Here is a 15899-nt window from a genome sequence, read left to right on the forward strand (position 1 = left end):
ATGGCGAGGGTGGCAAATGGGAAACAGCTCTGCTGAATAATAAGGCTAACAACTTGAAAGAAAACAGCAGCTATTTTATTTAAAATAATCTCTCTTCACGCCTTCTGCAAAAAGGGAAAAGGGGACAGGGACCTGATGACATCATCCTCCAGGATTCCCATGCCAAATACATCCACCTATGCACATGAAGACTTATTTCAATAAATATTATCTAGTTACAAAGTTAAAACTTTACAATACAGCACTGATGGCCCACAGATGGTACAGACGATGTAGTTCTCCCCAGATGACCATGCAGTGGAATCCCAAGGGGGAAGAAAACCCTTGAGGCAGTGGGGATCTTCTCAATGGTGAATCCAGTGCAGTGAAGTGGATGAGCAGAAATGGGTATAGGTTCCAGAAAAAAGGGAACAAAGATGAGAAAAGAAACCTAAAGCAAGGGAGAGGGGCCAGAAGAACCAGCACAGGACAGAAAGGAAAGGAGGCAAGGACCAGGACCACCATGAGCACAGGGAGGAAAGCTAACCTTATAGTTGCATTGCAAAATGTCAGACCTCTGGTGATTCCTTTCAGGAGCCGTGTGCCAAACAGCATTTGCCGTCATGACAGCAGACACGTCTGTTATATAATAGCAGTGTAATACAACGGAACGAAAACTGAAAACCCAGCACTTCATATTAAAACGCAACCCAGAAAATGCAAACAAGTACACGTACAGGCATTAGACACTAGTGCCATAATTAGTAAACATACCTGATTCCACGAGGCGCTGCATTCGTCGGTTTCCATCGGTTTCCATCGGTTTCCATTGGCAAGCCTCCATCTTTACATCAATATACAAGCTGCTGCGCCAAGATGAAACAAACTGTGCTTCCGCAAGTGTAATACTAGAACGGCTATCACCCAAATCCACATTTACCTCACCGCCTCGAGAACATTACTGTCCCAGTCCGCATGGCCCTATAATTGCAGCAGCCTTCCAATCAGTACTGGCTCCCCCGGGCCATAACCTTAACATGCAAAACCACATCTCGGTGTCAAGTTCGAGAACATGCCTCCTACAGATCAGACCTCCACCACCCTCCTTCAGCTTCACGTACTGAACCCTCCATCTTAATTGTACCGAGATCCTTCCTTCAGCTCATCATGACTAGAGGAATGGACCTAGAGATGCACCCCATGTTTGAGAATCAAACAAACCATGTCACGTTACGTTTTTGAAACGAGTAAATGAGTAAAGATTCAAATCTGTTGCTTGCGCCATTTTAATGTGAAAGTGTACCAAATAAAAATCAAATTAAATGTCATGAAAACATTACATTCGAAATACCTAACCCTGAAAAATGAATGACGATCAAAGTGGGCCAAATTATGAAATGCCCTAAATTGTTTGATGTTCACTAAGAGCTTACAAGCAATCAAACAAACACCATCCAGCAACCCTAATGCCAAAATCCCCTATTAAATCAGTGTTTTTAGTGGTTTTGATAACCCAAAATCCACCTCTTCGCCTCTTCCGGGTCGTCTGTTGACTTAAGGCCAGTCAGGAAGTATATTTTTAAAATTGCTGGTTTGACCAGAACAGTTTTTATCTCCTTTTCTTTTGCTAAACTCTTAACTTCCAAAAAAAATGTTCTTTTCTCCACTAATTCTTTTGGAAAATCCAGAAATATTGCCAGCTTTGATTTATTATAAATTACTTGTCCTTTTTCTCTGGCCACCTTCAGTATTTTCCCTTTAGCATTTACTCTTGTAAAAACCATTAATATTTGCCTTGGCTTTACACTGTCCATCTTTCCTACCCTGAAGGCATAATCCAAATCCCCGGATGAAAGAATCCCTTGACCATACATTTCAGCCATTATTCTGATTAGAGTGCTCTCTATTTTCCCATCTTTCGTTGTGTCTTCTGGGATGCCCACAAGGCCTAAGGTTCTAGTTTCTGTATTTCAAGTACAACATTAAGTTTTTTAACCTTCAACACTTCTATATCCTTTCTGAGATCATTGTATGCCCTATAGCTTCCTGAGATCTGCTGAATCCTTTTCTAGTTGCCCAACTCTACCATCAAGATTAGACACTTTACCATTCAAGTCAGCAAAAGAAGCCTTCATTTCCCCAACATCCTGGGAGACCTTCAACAGCAGCGTGTAAATATCTTGTGTGCTGGGAGTCTCCTCCATATCAGCCTTAGTTTTCTTAGAGGCAGGGTTCTCAAGGGAATCAATCTTTTTTGAATTCATTGTATTTTTGGATTATCTGTTATGTAAGCCTTATGTATTAGGCAGTTTTGCACATTGTCATTGTTACGTAATATGTGAATGGTAATCGCATGTATGTTTATAATTTTGTGTTCGGGGATTAACTGAGAGTGATGTGCATCTTTGTGATGGGATTTGTTACACGACACACAAAAGGTGATGTCTAATATGTGTTGGGATAGAGAAAGTGATGCTCTGTTGATCATTTTTTAGATTCATTGACTTTTTTTGTAATAAAAATGTATTTTTCTAAAGAAAGTTGATGAGACTAGAATTTGAAACGGGTAGTCTGTCATTCATAATAGGTCTTGTTCACTTTTTTGTTAGATTTATATTTTGAACCTGGGAGATCGAGACTCAACCAGGTACCCTTTTCTCATTGATATAGGTCCATTGATCACCACTTTTCTTGAGCATACTCTCTTTTTTCACTCTTCTCAGTCTAGATTTCATCCTGGATGTGGCTGTGAGTGTGTACTGGTCTCCGTTATGGATGATCTGGCGTGGACCCATGACTGGGGCAGCATCAGCGCTCTGCTTTTGCTTGAGATCTGTAAGGAAGGCATTGTACCAACAGTAAGATGGACACAACTGACCACAGTTCAAGGGTGTTTATTGAACTTCAACAAGGGTGAGATAAACACCTATCTAAACCTAAATCTACAGATGGGAGCAAGCTACGACCATCAAAAAATAATGGAGTCCTAGTGGAGTCTTGTCAAAATAAAAGGGCCTATACTAAGAAAAACCTATTGCCAATCCTTATTACTAATTTTCAAATAGTGTGGGGGTGTAGTTCATGAAAAAGAAAGAAGTGTTCACAATAAGTCAGGATGATTTGGCCACTGGCCTCCCTTCCCCAGGTCCCACGTTTTCAGCACAGGGCAAGACGGTTCACTTGAACAAAGCACACACTCTGGCTCCTGCGGCACGGGGATACAGTTCTATTTTTACAGTTCAGGATCCAAGTCTCCTTGCAAATCTCTTGAATCAGAGGGCCTTGTGTACACAAAACACAAACCTTCTTTTCCCTTTTATCAATATTCAATTTTGTTATTCGCCCTGCATCCCCCTCATCCGGGTTCAGATCCCTTTCAAAAACAAAGTTCAACGTGGGATCTTTAGAGGTCACGTGTACTTCCTTCCTTGCGACTCTCTGGTCTCGCCGTCTTTCTCCTTGTATTAAACTGCCATCTTGGAACTGCTGTTTCCTTGTGTGGTTTGCCTCGCTCAGTGTGCTTTCGTGCTCTGCCTTTTATCCGTGTGGGGGAGTGTGATGGAAGTCAGGTGTGTGTAATAATCTGCAATTGCCTGACCTTGCCTGTCCATGATGTTGGGACATGTCAGGTATGCGGCTCTGGTGTTAGTCCGTTGTCGCTCACAGTGAACGGTCTGTGAGAAAGTGTTTGTGTCAGAAAGGGGGGGGGTGTTGAATTCCTAGGTATTCTACCTGGCAGGCTGGGGAAAAGGTGTTAAAGGGAAGGGGATACTGCATCCCACGATCCGGTGTCCCACTTCCACTCCCCGAAGATCTCTCATCCAGGTGATCCTTCCGCACTGTTCCACCCCCAGTAAATGGATCTAAAAGCGATGGCCATGTCCTGGCCAGCTGGATGACAGATCCCCGGGGACTTGCGGGTGAGACACCTTATGGTTTATCACAGATCTCTGCCACCTTTGATACCATCGACCATGGGATCCTTCTGGATTGCCTGGCTGGGCCAGCCTCTCAGGCACTGTCTGGACCTGGTTTTCTGGTTTTCTTTCTGGCCCTCGCCAAACTCTTAGTCTTCCTCCTTTTCTTTCTGAGGCAACTGACCTCACTAGTGGTGTTCAAGGGTCCGTCATCTACCCGGTCTTGTTTAACGTGTACGTTCAACCTCTGACCAAGCTTATCTTCTCCCACAGCTTCCTCTGCTATTCTTATGCAGATGATACCCAGATCCTGGTTCGCCTTGACCTGACCATCCTGACTCGGCGGCCAGGTTCGGTGTTTGTCTTGAGGCTGTGGGGGAGTGGATGTAGAACAACTGGCTCAAGATGAACTGCAACAAGACCGAGGTTCTGGTAGTGGGGCCATCTTCGGCCTCTTCCTTCTGCACCTCTGATTTCTGGCCTCCTTCCTTGAGCCCTTTGCCTTCTCCTGTTTCTACAGTCAAAGACCTAGGGGTTATACTCTCGTCTCTTTCTATGGAACCTCAAGTCAGTGCTATCTGTCAGCGGGGCTATTTCCAGCACAAGCTTCTTCGCGGAGGGCTCCCCTTTATTCCAGCATGCTTTCATGCCCCAGTGGGTTCTTCCCTTGTTTCCTCATCTATTGATTATTGCAATTCCCTTTTCCTTGTGCAACCTGCCTATGTGATACAGCACCTTCAGGTTCTCCAGAATTCCGCTGCATGCCTTGCCACTTGTACCCCTCGCTGTTCATATATCTCTCCCGTTCTTCGAAGACTGCATTGGCTCCCTGTGGCCACGCGCATTTGTTTCAATGCTTTGTGTTTGGTCCACCGTGCTTTTTATCGGCAAGGAGCAGAATACTTGCATGCTTAGTTTCGGCCTTATGTTCCGGGACAGGTCATGCTCCCTGCTGATGCTAGTCTTCTACCCATTCCGGAGGTGAAATACTGCGTATTGGTGGTGGCTGCAGGCCTGTGGAAAACTCCTTTTCTGACTCCTTTTGGCCCCTCTCCCCTCTGCTTTGCTGGGAGCACCCAGATGCCTTTGGGTGAATGTCACGCTCAATAAATATGCTTCAATCAATCAAAGGGGATATCCCTTAGGGTGCAAGATATCTGGCTGAAGAAATGCTTAGTTTCTTGTTTTAATGATGTTTGAATTTGAACTTTTTGCACAGGAGTTCCTGATGACATGCACATTGCAGCAAGGGTACAATAAGTAGAGAACGCACCGCTGTTGACTCTAAGAAGATCAGGACTCCCATCAGGCATTTTTTACAAATTGTTGCACGTGAGGTGTTCACTCCCAACAGGGGCTCAAGTCGAGAGTCAAATTGTTCTGCAACAATTTATTCCTGTAACAATGTCTTTATGTTTTATTTTTGACATAGCAAGGAGTCACATTTACTCAGCCCTCCTTCACAAGGGGTTGATAGGATTATTACCCTTTCTTCCTATTCCTTTTAGACAGGGGGTACACCACCACTGCTCTAGGTACAGATTGCGCCCCACAAAGGGATGGTTGAGTTCTTCGTGAGGGACAGCAAGGTATCACTATAGCTTATGCGACAAATTAAACTGGAATCTTCCCTGTTTGTTACAACATATCCAATACGGACACAAACAGGATAGTTTAGCAGGCAAATCACAGCAGTCTGCTGATCTCTGTCAGTTGCGCGACTAACCCTTTGCATTGAAAAGGGAAACTGGTATGCCAGGTCCCCTTCGCATGATACAACAAGAAACCCCAGAAGCATTTCTGGTTTATTGGGCAATGACAGTGAAGCACAACAAGCAAGATTGTGGAAACGTACATTCACAGAAAGAGCACCCAAATTCTAGAAAGTTGTGCCATTAAAAACCTTTTAGGAAGAGTGATAACTTACTTTTGAGAAAATTAAAAACATAACTTTTCTCGTCTCTTGATGGAAACTTCCTGTTCAGTTAAGTCAGGACACCCTGCTATAATCCTGTTCTTTCACTCGTTCTGCTATGGGAACATAATGCCTTATGGTGAAAAACCTTTAAAAAACCTCTAACAAAGTAATAAAAAAATATACAAATGTATCCAGGTCCAGACATACTTGCTTGAGTGGGAGAGTGCAGCACGTTGATTTTGTGCTGTATCTCCTTAGTAAATGGTAGATTGTTGTCTGACCCTTGGGGAGGGTGTGGGGTGGGGCGCATACGTATCTCTCCTCGCCAGCAGTCCACTGACAAAAGTGACCCTTTTTGCACTAAATCTATTAAGCTTATTTTATGGAATTATAAGAACCTGATGTAATTCTGAATAGACAATTCTTTTTTACAAACATAAAAAATAAGTATTCAACACCAAATTCCTTCTGGGAATATGTGCTTGTTAACTGAATTACCTTTAGGAAGTCGTACATGCCCACTTCACAGAGAGATTTAACAGAAAACAGAACATTAGATGGAAATGCATGAACTAAGATTGTTTAACTCAATCTATAATGTGTTCTTTTATTTATAAGAATTGATCGAGAACTGTCCTCGTCCAAGGCAATTACGAGACAAGCAAGACCTGCTAAAAAAGGATGGAAAAGTTGTCTGAGGAACTACCAATGCTTTAAAAAGATAAGACCTAGAATTACCATCACTTTTTTCTTTTCTATCCATGGAAGTGTAAGTTAGGTGAATGGTATTTTTTTGTGTGTACATTTCTTTTTATTGGGTTTCGACAAGGTCAAACATCATATGAAGTAAACAACATGAGAGTAGTACCCTTAGACAATATCATAGACAACATGTCATACTAAACCATTATTTCCCCCCACCCCCTGCTCCCCACCCACCCAAGTTTCAGGTGAACTCTTTTTTTGGCAGTTTTGATATCTGAACGGTGTTCCAATGTACAAGTCTTTGACCGAGTGGGCCGTAGTAATATAGTCCATGTCCCCTTTGGGTTTGTGGCGCACCTCTTGTGCTGGTTACCTTGTCGGGCCGGGTCGATTCCTTTTTCCGAGGCACATGTCCCCCTTCCCTTTACAGAAATGTATTGTGAAACTGTAGCCATTCAGATTCCACCAAGGAGCTACCATTGTGGATTCCTGCTGTGATCTTTTCCATAAGGTACAATTATTTGGCTGTGCTAGACCTCTCTTGTTCTGTGGGGAGGAGCCCTCTTCCCAGTATCTGACCCAGCACTCATGTACTGCCAGTAGAAGAAAATGCACCAGAGGTGACAATATCTTCATTCCCTCTAACCCAAACAGTACGAACAAAGGGTCCAGATTGTGCACTCCTCCTGCAAATCTAATCCACCCCAAAACCTCGGCCCAGAACACATGCACCCTGGGGCAGTCCCACCACATGTGCCAGTACTTTGCTCTGGCTCTGCATACGTGCCAGCAGTGGGGGTCCACCGTTGGGAACATTCTGGATCGACGCATTGGGTCATGTTGCCATTGATGAAGCAGTTTTATTGTGTGTAGCTTATAATGTCATGAGATGGAGGTCTTGAAAGCTCGCCTACACATTTGTTGCCACAGTTTATCCCCTATTGCCCTGCCCAGATCTCTCTCCGATCGCATTTGCAGTCCCGAAGTAACCCCCTCCTTGGGTTCCAGCAGTGCCTCATAGAGGCGCGAAATGAGGCCTTTTCATACCCATCCACAAACTTCTCAACAGGTGTGAGGTCCCTCTGAATTCGCGCCTTCCATTTTCCTGACATGAATATTCCTTTTAACCTGAGGTATAGCAACACTGATAATGTACCCATACCCATTGCCTCTTCAACAAGATTCTGAATGCTTATAAATTCCCCTTTTTGTACTAGTTGACCCACCCTGGTGAGTTCCGCCTCAAACCAAGACTGATATCGCTCAACCTCTGGTATTTTGTCCCTAACCGGCAATGCCCAGATGTGGCTCATGGGTGAGGGCCAGGTGGTGATTCCCTCCCCCTTTTCCACTATGGCCATGACTTCCCAGAGGACCCACAGGATTGGATGAACTCTAATGCGTCCCTGGACTCTATTCCTTGGGACCCAGAGCCCTTCCCCCACTGTTGCTGGGAGCAAATGTTGGCTTTCCAGGAATACCCATTGTTTGTCCGGGACTTCCCTCAAGTGCTTGACCAATGCCTAAGTTGTGCCGCCCTGTAATACGTCATAAAATCTGGCAGGCCTACCTCTCCCCTTTCTTTTGGCAAAATGAGCGTCCCATTTTCCACCCTGGGCTTCTGACCCTGCCAAAGGAACCTCGTGATCCGCTGCTTGGCTTCGCTCAGGTGTGCGTCCGGTACCCGGAACTGTAGCATCTGGAACAAATAAAGTACCCTCGGGCGGAGGTTCATTTTTATCGCATTTAGCCTTCCCATCAACGACAACTGTCCTGCCCCCCCATGCCTCCATTTCGGGAAAATAACCTGTCAAACAAGGGAGGGTAGTAAGCTTGGCCTAAATCCTGTCTGGGCCGAACAATGTTAATCCCAAGGTATTTCACCCCCTCCAAATGGATCTGCAACCCCAGAGTTTCCAATTCTTCTACCTTTCTGGCCATGTCGAAGGCAAATGGGAAGACCACAGTTTTTCCAGCACTCACCTTAAACCTCGAAAACCTCCCAAACTCTTCGATTACCTTCCTAGCCGCGGGGATGGACTGGGTGGGATGCTTCAGATGCAGCATGACGTTGCCTGCATACAGCCCAAGTTCAAACTCTCTATTAATTCCTTCTACCTGCGTGGTCCTTCTCAAATACTCCACCCTGGCGATAAAAATACTAGCGAACATGGGTGACGGGGAACACTCCTGCCTCGTCTCCCTTTGTAGCGGGAAAGCCCGGGACAATCTCCCGTTGACTGTGACCATGGCCGACAGACTTGCGTACAGTGTCTGGATGCCCAGCTGGATCCCCTTGCTGAAGCCGAATTGTCAGAGCACCCCATAGAGAAAGTCCCAGTCCACCCGATCAAAGGCCTTCTCCGCATCTATGGCCACCAGTACTGGGTTCCCCTCCTCCCCGGCGGCAGCTCCCATGAGGTGTAGTACCTTGTGGAAGGTATCTGCCCCCTGTCTGCCTTGAATAAATACCACTTGTTCTGAATGGATGAGTCTCGGCATTAGGCCCTCCATTCTTGTGGCCAGTATCCTAGTGAAGATTTTTGCATCCACAACAAGTAGAGAAATGGGTCGATAGGATTTGCAGCTCTCGGGGTCTGTGTCTGCCTTCGGTATGACTGTAATCAGTGCCTTCCTAAAGGATCGGGGCCCCTCCCAGTGGCCATGATGTTAGAGAATAGGCCTGCCACGTGTCGTGCCAAGGATCCCGCAATAGATTTATAAAACCCTGCTGTATAGCCATTTTCCCCCTGTACTTTCCCCAGTTTTAGTCCTGCTATGGCTTTCAATACTTCCTCCTGTGTTATGGGCTTGTCTAGTTCAAGGTTCTCCCCGGTACGGAGGCTCGGGAGATGTACACCTGTGTGGTATGTCTCCAGTGTCTCATCATCCGAGGCCCCTTCTTTCCCGTACAGGTTTTCGTAGAATGTGGCGCATTTGCCGGCCACTTCCCCTGCATCTGAACACCTCAGTCCCCCCTCTACCTGGATCGTGGTCACCCATCTCTCTGGCCTTGGAGTTTCGCCGCCAATAATGCGTCTGCCTTATCCCCCTTCTCATAGTATCTTTGCTTCAAATATTGCAGGCTAGCCAGTACTTTTCCCATCTCTAGGTCTCTCAGTTCCTGACTCTTTCCTCTCGTCACCTTAAGATCCTCCTCCCTCTTCCCTTCATCCTTACCCTCAACCCTTTCCAGGAGGTGGATCTCTCCCCTGTGATTTCGGGACAACAAGGTCCCGATTCTCTTTTTGGCAGCACTTTCCCTAATGAGGAGGCCTCTCCACGTTACCTTCGTTACGTCCCATACCATGCCCCTTTCAACTTCTCCTGTGTCATTGAGTGGGAAAAATTCTTCAATGGCCTCTCTCATTTCCTCCAAAAAAAGTGTCCCTGAGTAGGAGATCTTTGTATCGCCAGAGAGCTTCCCTGATTTTCAAACCAGAATGAGCTACCTCCATTTTTACCAGGTCGTGATCCGACCAGCTGATCGGGAAGTGTTCACAGCTGCCCACCCTACTAATGTGCTGTTCCATGAACAGGTCATCCATTCCTGTTCTGGACCCGTGGACTGATGAATAAAAGGTGTAACCCCTCTCCGTTGGGTGAGAGTCTCTCCACACATCAACTAGCCCCTATGCCACATGTAGTCCACTAATCCTCTGTTTGCGGTTTCCCCCGCCTGCTCCCCGAGGGGATTTGCCCACTACTGTGATCCATCTCCCTGTCCAAGGACATGCTAAAGTCTCCCCCCAGAATGGTGAGGCCCTCCGTCCTGTCCAGAATCTTCCCTTCTCAAGAACTGCATTTCGCCAAAATTCGGGCAGTAAATGGACACTATGCTTATCCTAGAATTTTCTATGGTCCCCGAGACCACCAGTGCTCTCCCATCCGCTCGACCCCAGACCACCGGTTCAGATAGTCTGACCCTCCGATTCAATGTGACCCCAACTCCTTCCTTTTTAAATGGACCCAGATGCCCAGAAGACTGGACCAGTATGTGCCCCCGGGATGCGCCTATCTTCTCCATGTACGTTCAGGTTTCTTGTACCAGGAGTACATCTAAGTCACAGTTTTGCATTTCTTTTCCCCAGTAAAGAATGTTTTGTGGGGGAATTAAGGCCCTTCACATTCAAGGATCCTATCTTGAGAACTTCCACCCGACCTCCAGGCCCAGAGTGCGCCATCAAGAGCCAAGAGTTCCCCCTCATGATCACTCGGTTCTAAAGAATACAGCGTTTCCCCTACGTGCCTTGGATCTGTCTATCCATGTATCGATCCCTAAATCCACCCCCCTTCCCTTCCCTGAAACACTGTTGTCTGAGACACCCACCCTAAGGTGTGCGACTGAGGATGAAAATGCAACTCCTCAGTTGACTCCTCACCTCCCCCCGGTGGGGAATCTGCACTTTTACTTTAACTTCTAGCCCCCCCCTTTCTGATGAGCTGTAGTTTCCTGTCATTCAACTCTTATCTCCAATCTCCTTATCAGGAGGGGTATTCAACTTCTTGAATTTCCTGCCGCCCTGCATCATCATCTTTGTAGCCTGTGGGCCACTGCAACCCCGCCTCTCCAACAGAGCTGCCATAGCTCCCTGCTGATCCCCAGCCACCTTTTCACTCTTGATAACCTGGAGCACTTGAAGCGCCTCTTGTCCACTGGTTACTCGGTAGTCTAGTTCTCCTAGTTCAAATGTCAAGGCAAGTGGAAAGGACCACCTGTACCTAATGCCTATACCGGTGAGCCATTGCATGTGTGGACGGCAATCCCTGCATCGGCCCAGCGTCTGGGCCGACAGGTCCTGGAACACCTTGATCGTGTCTCCTTCATAAAGTAAGTTCCCCAGGCGCTCTGGTTTCTCGAGAACCCCCATCTCTTCCCTGTATCTAAGAAAGGATCTTGGGCCTTTCCCACTACCACCTCTGTGGACCCTTTCCAGCTGCACCTCTTTGCCCCCATTGATGGAGAACAGTTGGCTTATCAACCCCTGCACTTTCCCACCTACTTTGATTGCAGATTCCCCTTTCTGTTCTTTCACTCCGAGGATTCGTAGGTTATTGCGCCTCTTTCTGTTTTCTAAGTTGTCCAGCTTCAACAGAGTTTCTTCTTCCCTTATTTCAAGGTCTGCTAGGCGTGCTTCATATTTCATGTCGAGGACGTCCATTTGTAAGTGGTTGTTCTCCATTGCCTCCATTTTGTCCTCCAATGGATCTACTCTGCCCTTGAGATCACAGATAGATGCTTGTATGTCGGTTTGAATTTCTTTGATCTCATGAAATATGTCCATCAGGTCTTCTCTGGTTAAGGCGGGAGCGTCCTCTCCGGTCGCCATCTCGTGAGAGTTTGAAGGGGTCCCTTCCTTGATATTCCCTGAAGGTCTCCGAAAGCTTTGCAATAACAGGACCCATGTGGGGACCCTCCTTGTGGGTACAGCCTGCCCTCGTGTCCCCTCCAGGGCAGCTTCCTGATTGTCCAGCAGGATACCGCTCCCCTTTCTTCTGTGGTTAAGGGCTATAACGTGACGGTCCGTCATCCTCCACGTTCCGACAGTGTCTAGGTGTCTTCACCCGGCCTTGTGCGTCTGTCTCCAAACGATTCCGAGGTCCGAGGCCAGTATATGGGTCCCTGCTGAAGCTTGCTCTTGATATTGGGAGTTTGTTCTCCATTTCCCTTCCACTATGTGGAGGGTGCTTGGGTATCCCTCTTGGTTTGGGTCTTCTCTCCGCTTGGGCTTGGCTACTATTTCCAGAGGGCCCTCTCGGGGGGTGCCTCTCTCCCTCAGTCGTGTGGAGTACCTGTTCAATGTCTTTCACAAGGGGTGCGTCTGGAGCCCTTAGTTGGAGCGCAGTGGTACCCCGGTTTTCTTCCAAGGCGGTCCTGCGTCCACTTCAGTTTCTGGAGCGCCCCTGCGTCTGCCCACTGGGTCGGGGCTGTGGGGGATATTAATGCGCAGTGTCCTCGGACTCCACCTCAGGCCTTGGAAATCTTTCCCCGCGCCCCCATAGACCTCTCGCCTCGTCAGTTTGGAGATTCGGGTGTGGGCGTCCTCTGGGGGATCCTTGGGTCCACCTCCATGCAGGGGCTCTGAGTTTCTGCTCCCAGATTACTTGTCCTCCAGTTGCTGCTCAATGCTTTTCACCGTCACCCCCAGTAAGAGACTGAGGCCTCTGGTCTTCAGCCTGGTAAATTCTGCCTTTGTGGTATGTGCTCTTTTTTATCCCCTCCTCCTCTGCCAGGGCGGGTGTTCCACTTCAGACCCTGGCAGTTCCTTGCCTCTCCCACGTGGTTTCCTCGGACGGGGGGCGCCTACCCTGCCCGTGCTCGATGCGTGTTGGAGCCTCTTAGAGTATGCATGGCTCTCGGGCCATGGTGTGGTTTAGCACCAGTCTCGGGGCCAATCCGCCACCTAGGGACTAATACAAAGTCAGCGGCCCGCTGGAGAGCCCTAGTTTCACCCTCTGGGCCCGGGTCACAAACAGTGTTTTCTCTCTCCATCTCGAATTCCTGCCGGGCCTTGCCCCGGGCGGCGTGGGCGTCACTGCCCTCCTAACTGCTAGCCCCTCCGCTTTGTGGTCTGGCTGCCTCTCTCCCTCCTTCCTTAGTGTCACGTCATACCCCTCCGATACAGGGCTGCCACTCCTTGTCTGGTATTTATGGGCCTCTCACTGTCTGGTCACTGGCTGCTGGCTCTACAGAGCTCTATCCCTTCCGCTAGTTGCCCGTGCAGAGTCTGTGACGCTGGGCACTTCTCTGATGTGGGTCTGGGGCCAGCACGGGTCTTTATGCTCTTGTGTGCGCCTTCCGTAGCAAATGCGACCTCCTGCTCACTTCGAGCACGCTACTTGGCCTGGTCCCCGCCGTGCGTTTCTCCCGCGCTCTCACAGCCCTCTGGGGTCCAGGCACCACACGTCAGTCCCCATGTCCAAAGGTGCCTGGGGGCTGCCGAGTTCCCTGGGTGGTCTCAGGTCGCCTCTCCAACGCTTGGCCGGTTCATGCTGTCTCTGCTGTTCTGCTGCGTGGAACAGGGGCCAGGGGGAGGGGTCGGATCCCTCTCTGCCTGAAGTGCGGGGACTGTGCACATCTCACTTTCCTGGGTTTCCCGGCTCTCCACTGCCCTCCGAGTCTCCTTCTCCCACTTGGGTTGGGGGGGACGAGTACCCGCAAAACCCCCAAGGCCGTGGATGCCCGAGGGTGTTACCGGGCAGTTCGCACTCCACCGGGGGGGGGGGGGGGGGGGAGGATGAAATCCTGTGGGCCCAACGGCTTGGAGCGGAGCGAGGTCTTCACGCGTCCATCCCGGTACGCGCTCCCTAGCGGTCTCCTCTCTAATATTATTTTTTATCCCAGTCTAAAGATTCTTGGGGAAAAATGAGAGAAAGCTTTGTTGAAGGATTTCACTAGAAATTAAACGGTGGTCTTAAAGCTTCCAGAATACATGAGATTTGACTCAGAACTTATCAACGCACAGAGAAATATTATAAGGCTAGTGGAGGGACATGTGGTTAGGGAGCCAAGAATCCCTTCTAAATCTAGAATGGTGTGCCTGTATGGGACTTAATATTTCTTCCATATTAAAAGGTCAACAGCAAATTATAGGGCCCCCTGAAAGTCACTAATCATAGTAAACTACCTATGGACCGGATTTCTGACTGGATTTTGCCATCCTCATTGACTTAGTTGTAAAAGTGATCCCAAAACCCAAAATCCACAAAATACGACCATCTCATTTGTGTAGTCTTGATTTCTTGGCTAATTGTTTCCTGTTGAGCAGAGAGCAGTTTCACAAAAAATACAAACCAGAAATCAAGCTGATAAAGCATATTACTCACCACAATGTATTGATTTACAGATTAGCTATAAAAAGGGTATTCCCCATTTATTTCGACTGACACTGGTTGAATGACATTTTGCTGCTTATTTTTACCTCTTTTCTACTGCAAAAAATACAAATGGTGTGTTGGAGTAAGATATATAGAAAGCAGGGTGTGGCGGTACCCCCAAATTTTGGGGTTAAATAAATGGTAAAACAAAATGCTGCAAAATATGATTCAGACAGGTATTTTGGAGAAAGCTTTATAGATTCACATAGAAATGATTCAGATGTAAGCAAATCAAAGATTACAGGAACAAGAAGCAAAACTGGCTGTCTTTTTTTGACACATCTGTAGTTGAAGAAAATGTTTACGTTACATATGAAGAATGTCAACATAAACTTGGCTGTGATTCCTTAAAAGCATGGTATTTGTTTTACTCAAACACGCAGCAGAGGTTTATTTGCCAATAGACATTATCCAGAAAAAATAACATTCATGGTGGTTTAAAGAATGTGTGTCACAAACTTCAAAAGTAAAAGCCAATGTAAATTGAAAAACAATTTATTACAACAAGTAAGCTGCAACAATGAGAAACACTGAGTATTACTTACCTGAAGCAAGGATCTTGAAAGAACGCAAGGAGACTGCTCACTAAATTCACAGAAAAAGTCCTTGCAAGAGATTTAAAAAAAGAAGACAGTATTAACCTACAAATACACTGACCAATCTGAAAATATTTTCTGTGACATGGAAAAATATAACATGTATGAAATTCTTCCAACACTAATGAACTGGTTAACTCTTAAAAAATATTTATTAGTTTGACCATACTCTTTACAAATGCCAACTATTTCGTGAATTTCTCACATAGCCTTAAAATATATCAAAAGCAACAGCTGTGTAACCTTCATCATCTTAAATAACCACACTGAATACTGTCACATCACATAATAGAGGCCATCCAGCACTTTACAGATTATGACGTATGAGCAGAAGGGGTGGGAAGGGAATAAAAGGGCACTCAAATGGAGGGTAAAATAAATAAATATTCCATTCTGCCAAGTCATCGTAAGGAGACCCTTCTGTATTAGACCGGCCCCTCAATTCTCCATCCATGACTTATATGAACTGTCCAGTTACTTTTCACATAATTACTAAAGGGATGTCCCCTAATGCACATGAGCTAGGGACAAAAACCCAAATAATACTACCAAAAGTGCCCCTGGCATAAATGTTTATTTTGTTTCTCATTTTACTTGTGATATGAAATGAAAAATATTCACTGAACATGTTTTAATTTAATGTGAAAATGACGCTTCATAAATAGAAATGTAGCTATGTCTCAACTCATTGACCATAAATGACAGGTCTAAGTTAAATGTATGCCTGGGGCACTCTTTGCCAATACATTTTTTTCCCCAAGCTTCATTTAGTATTTTCATTATTGAATTGACAATAGTGTACATATATACCAACAGACAAAACTCCAATTAAAAGGTTATCACCAGTGAATCACCCACCCAACACCACCCTCTCAATCACAGCCCCCCCTTTATTATTATCCCTCT

The 15899-nt window shown here is 46.6% G+C and overlaps 1 protein-coding gene across 3 annotated transcripts in view; it reads right to left on the reverse strand.

Annotated features, from left to right (window-relative positions):
• Positions 1-15899, reverse strand: part of NAA35 (N-alpha-acetyltransferase 35, NatC auxiliary subunit) — a 1572250-nt gene that overhangs the window by 901984 nt on the left and 654367 nt on the right. For all 3 annotated transcript variants that reach the window (XM_069625850.1, XM_069625849.1, XM_069625848.1), the window contains exon 13: positions 14943-15002. In XM_069625850.1, coding sequence (XP_069481951.1) covers positions 14943-15002 — 60 coding nt within the window. The remainder of the gene's footprint in view (positions 1-14942; positions 15003-15899) is intronic.

The sequence above is a fragment of the Ambystoma mexicanum genome, chromosome 6p (assembly GCF_040938575.1).
Source record: "Ambystoma mexicanum isolate Mex_15411 chromosome 6p, UKY_AmexF1_1, whole genome shotgun sequence".
NCBI classification, from domain to species: Eukaryota; Metazoa; Chordata; class Amphibia; order Caudata; family Ambystomatidae; genus Ambystoma; species Ambystoma mexicanum.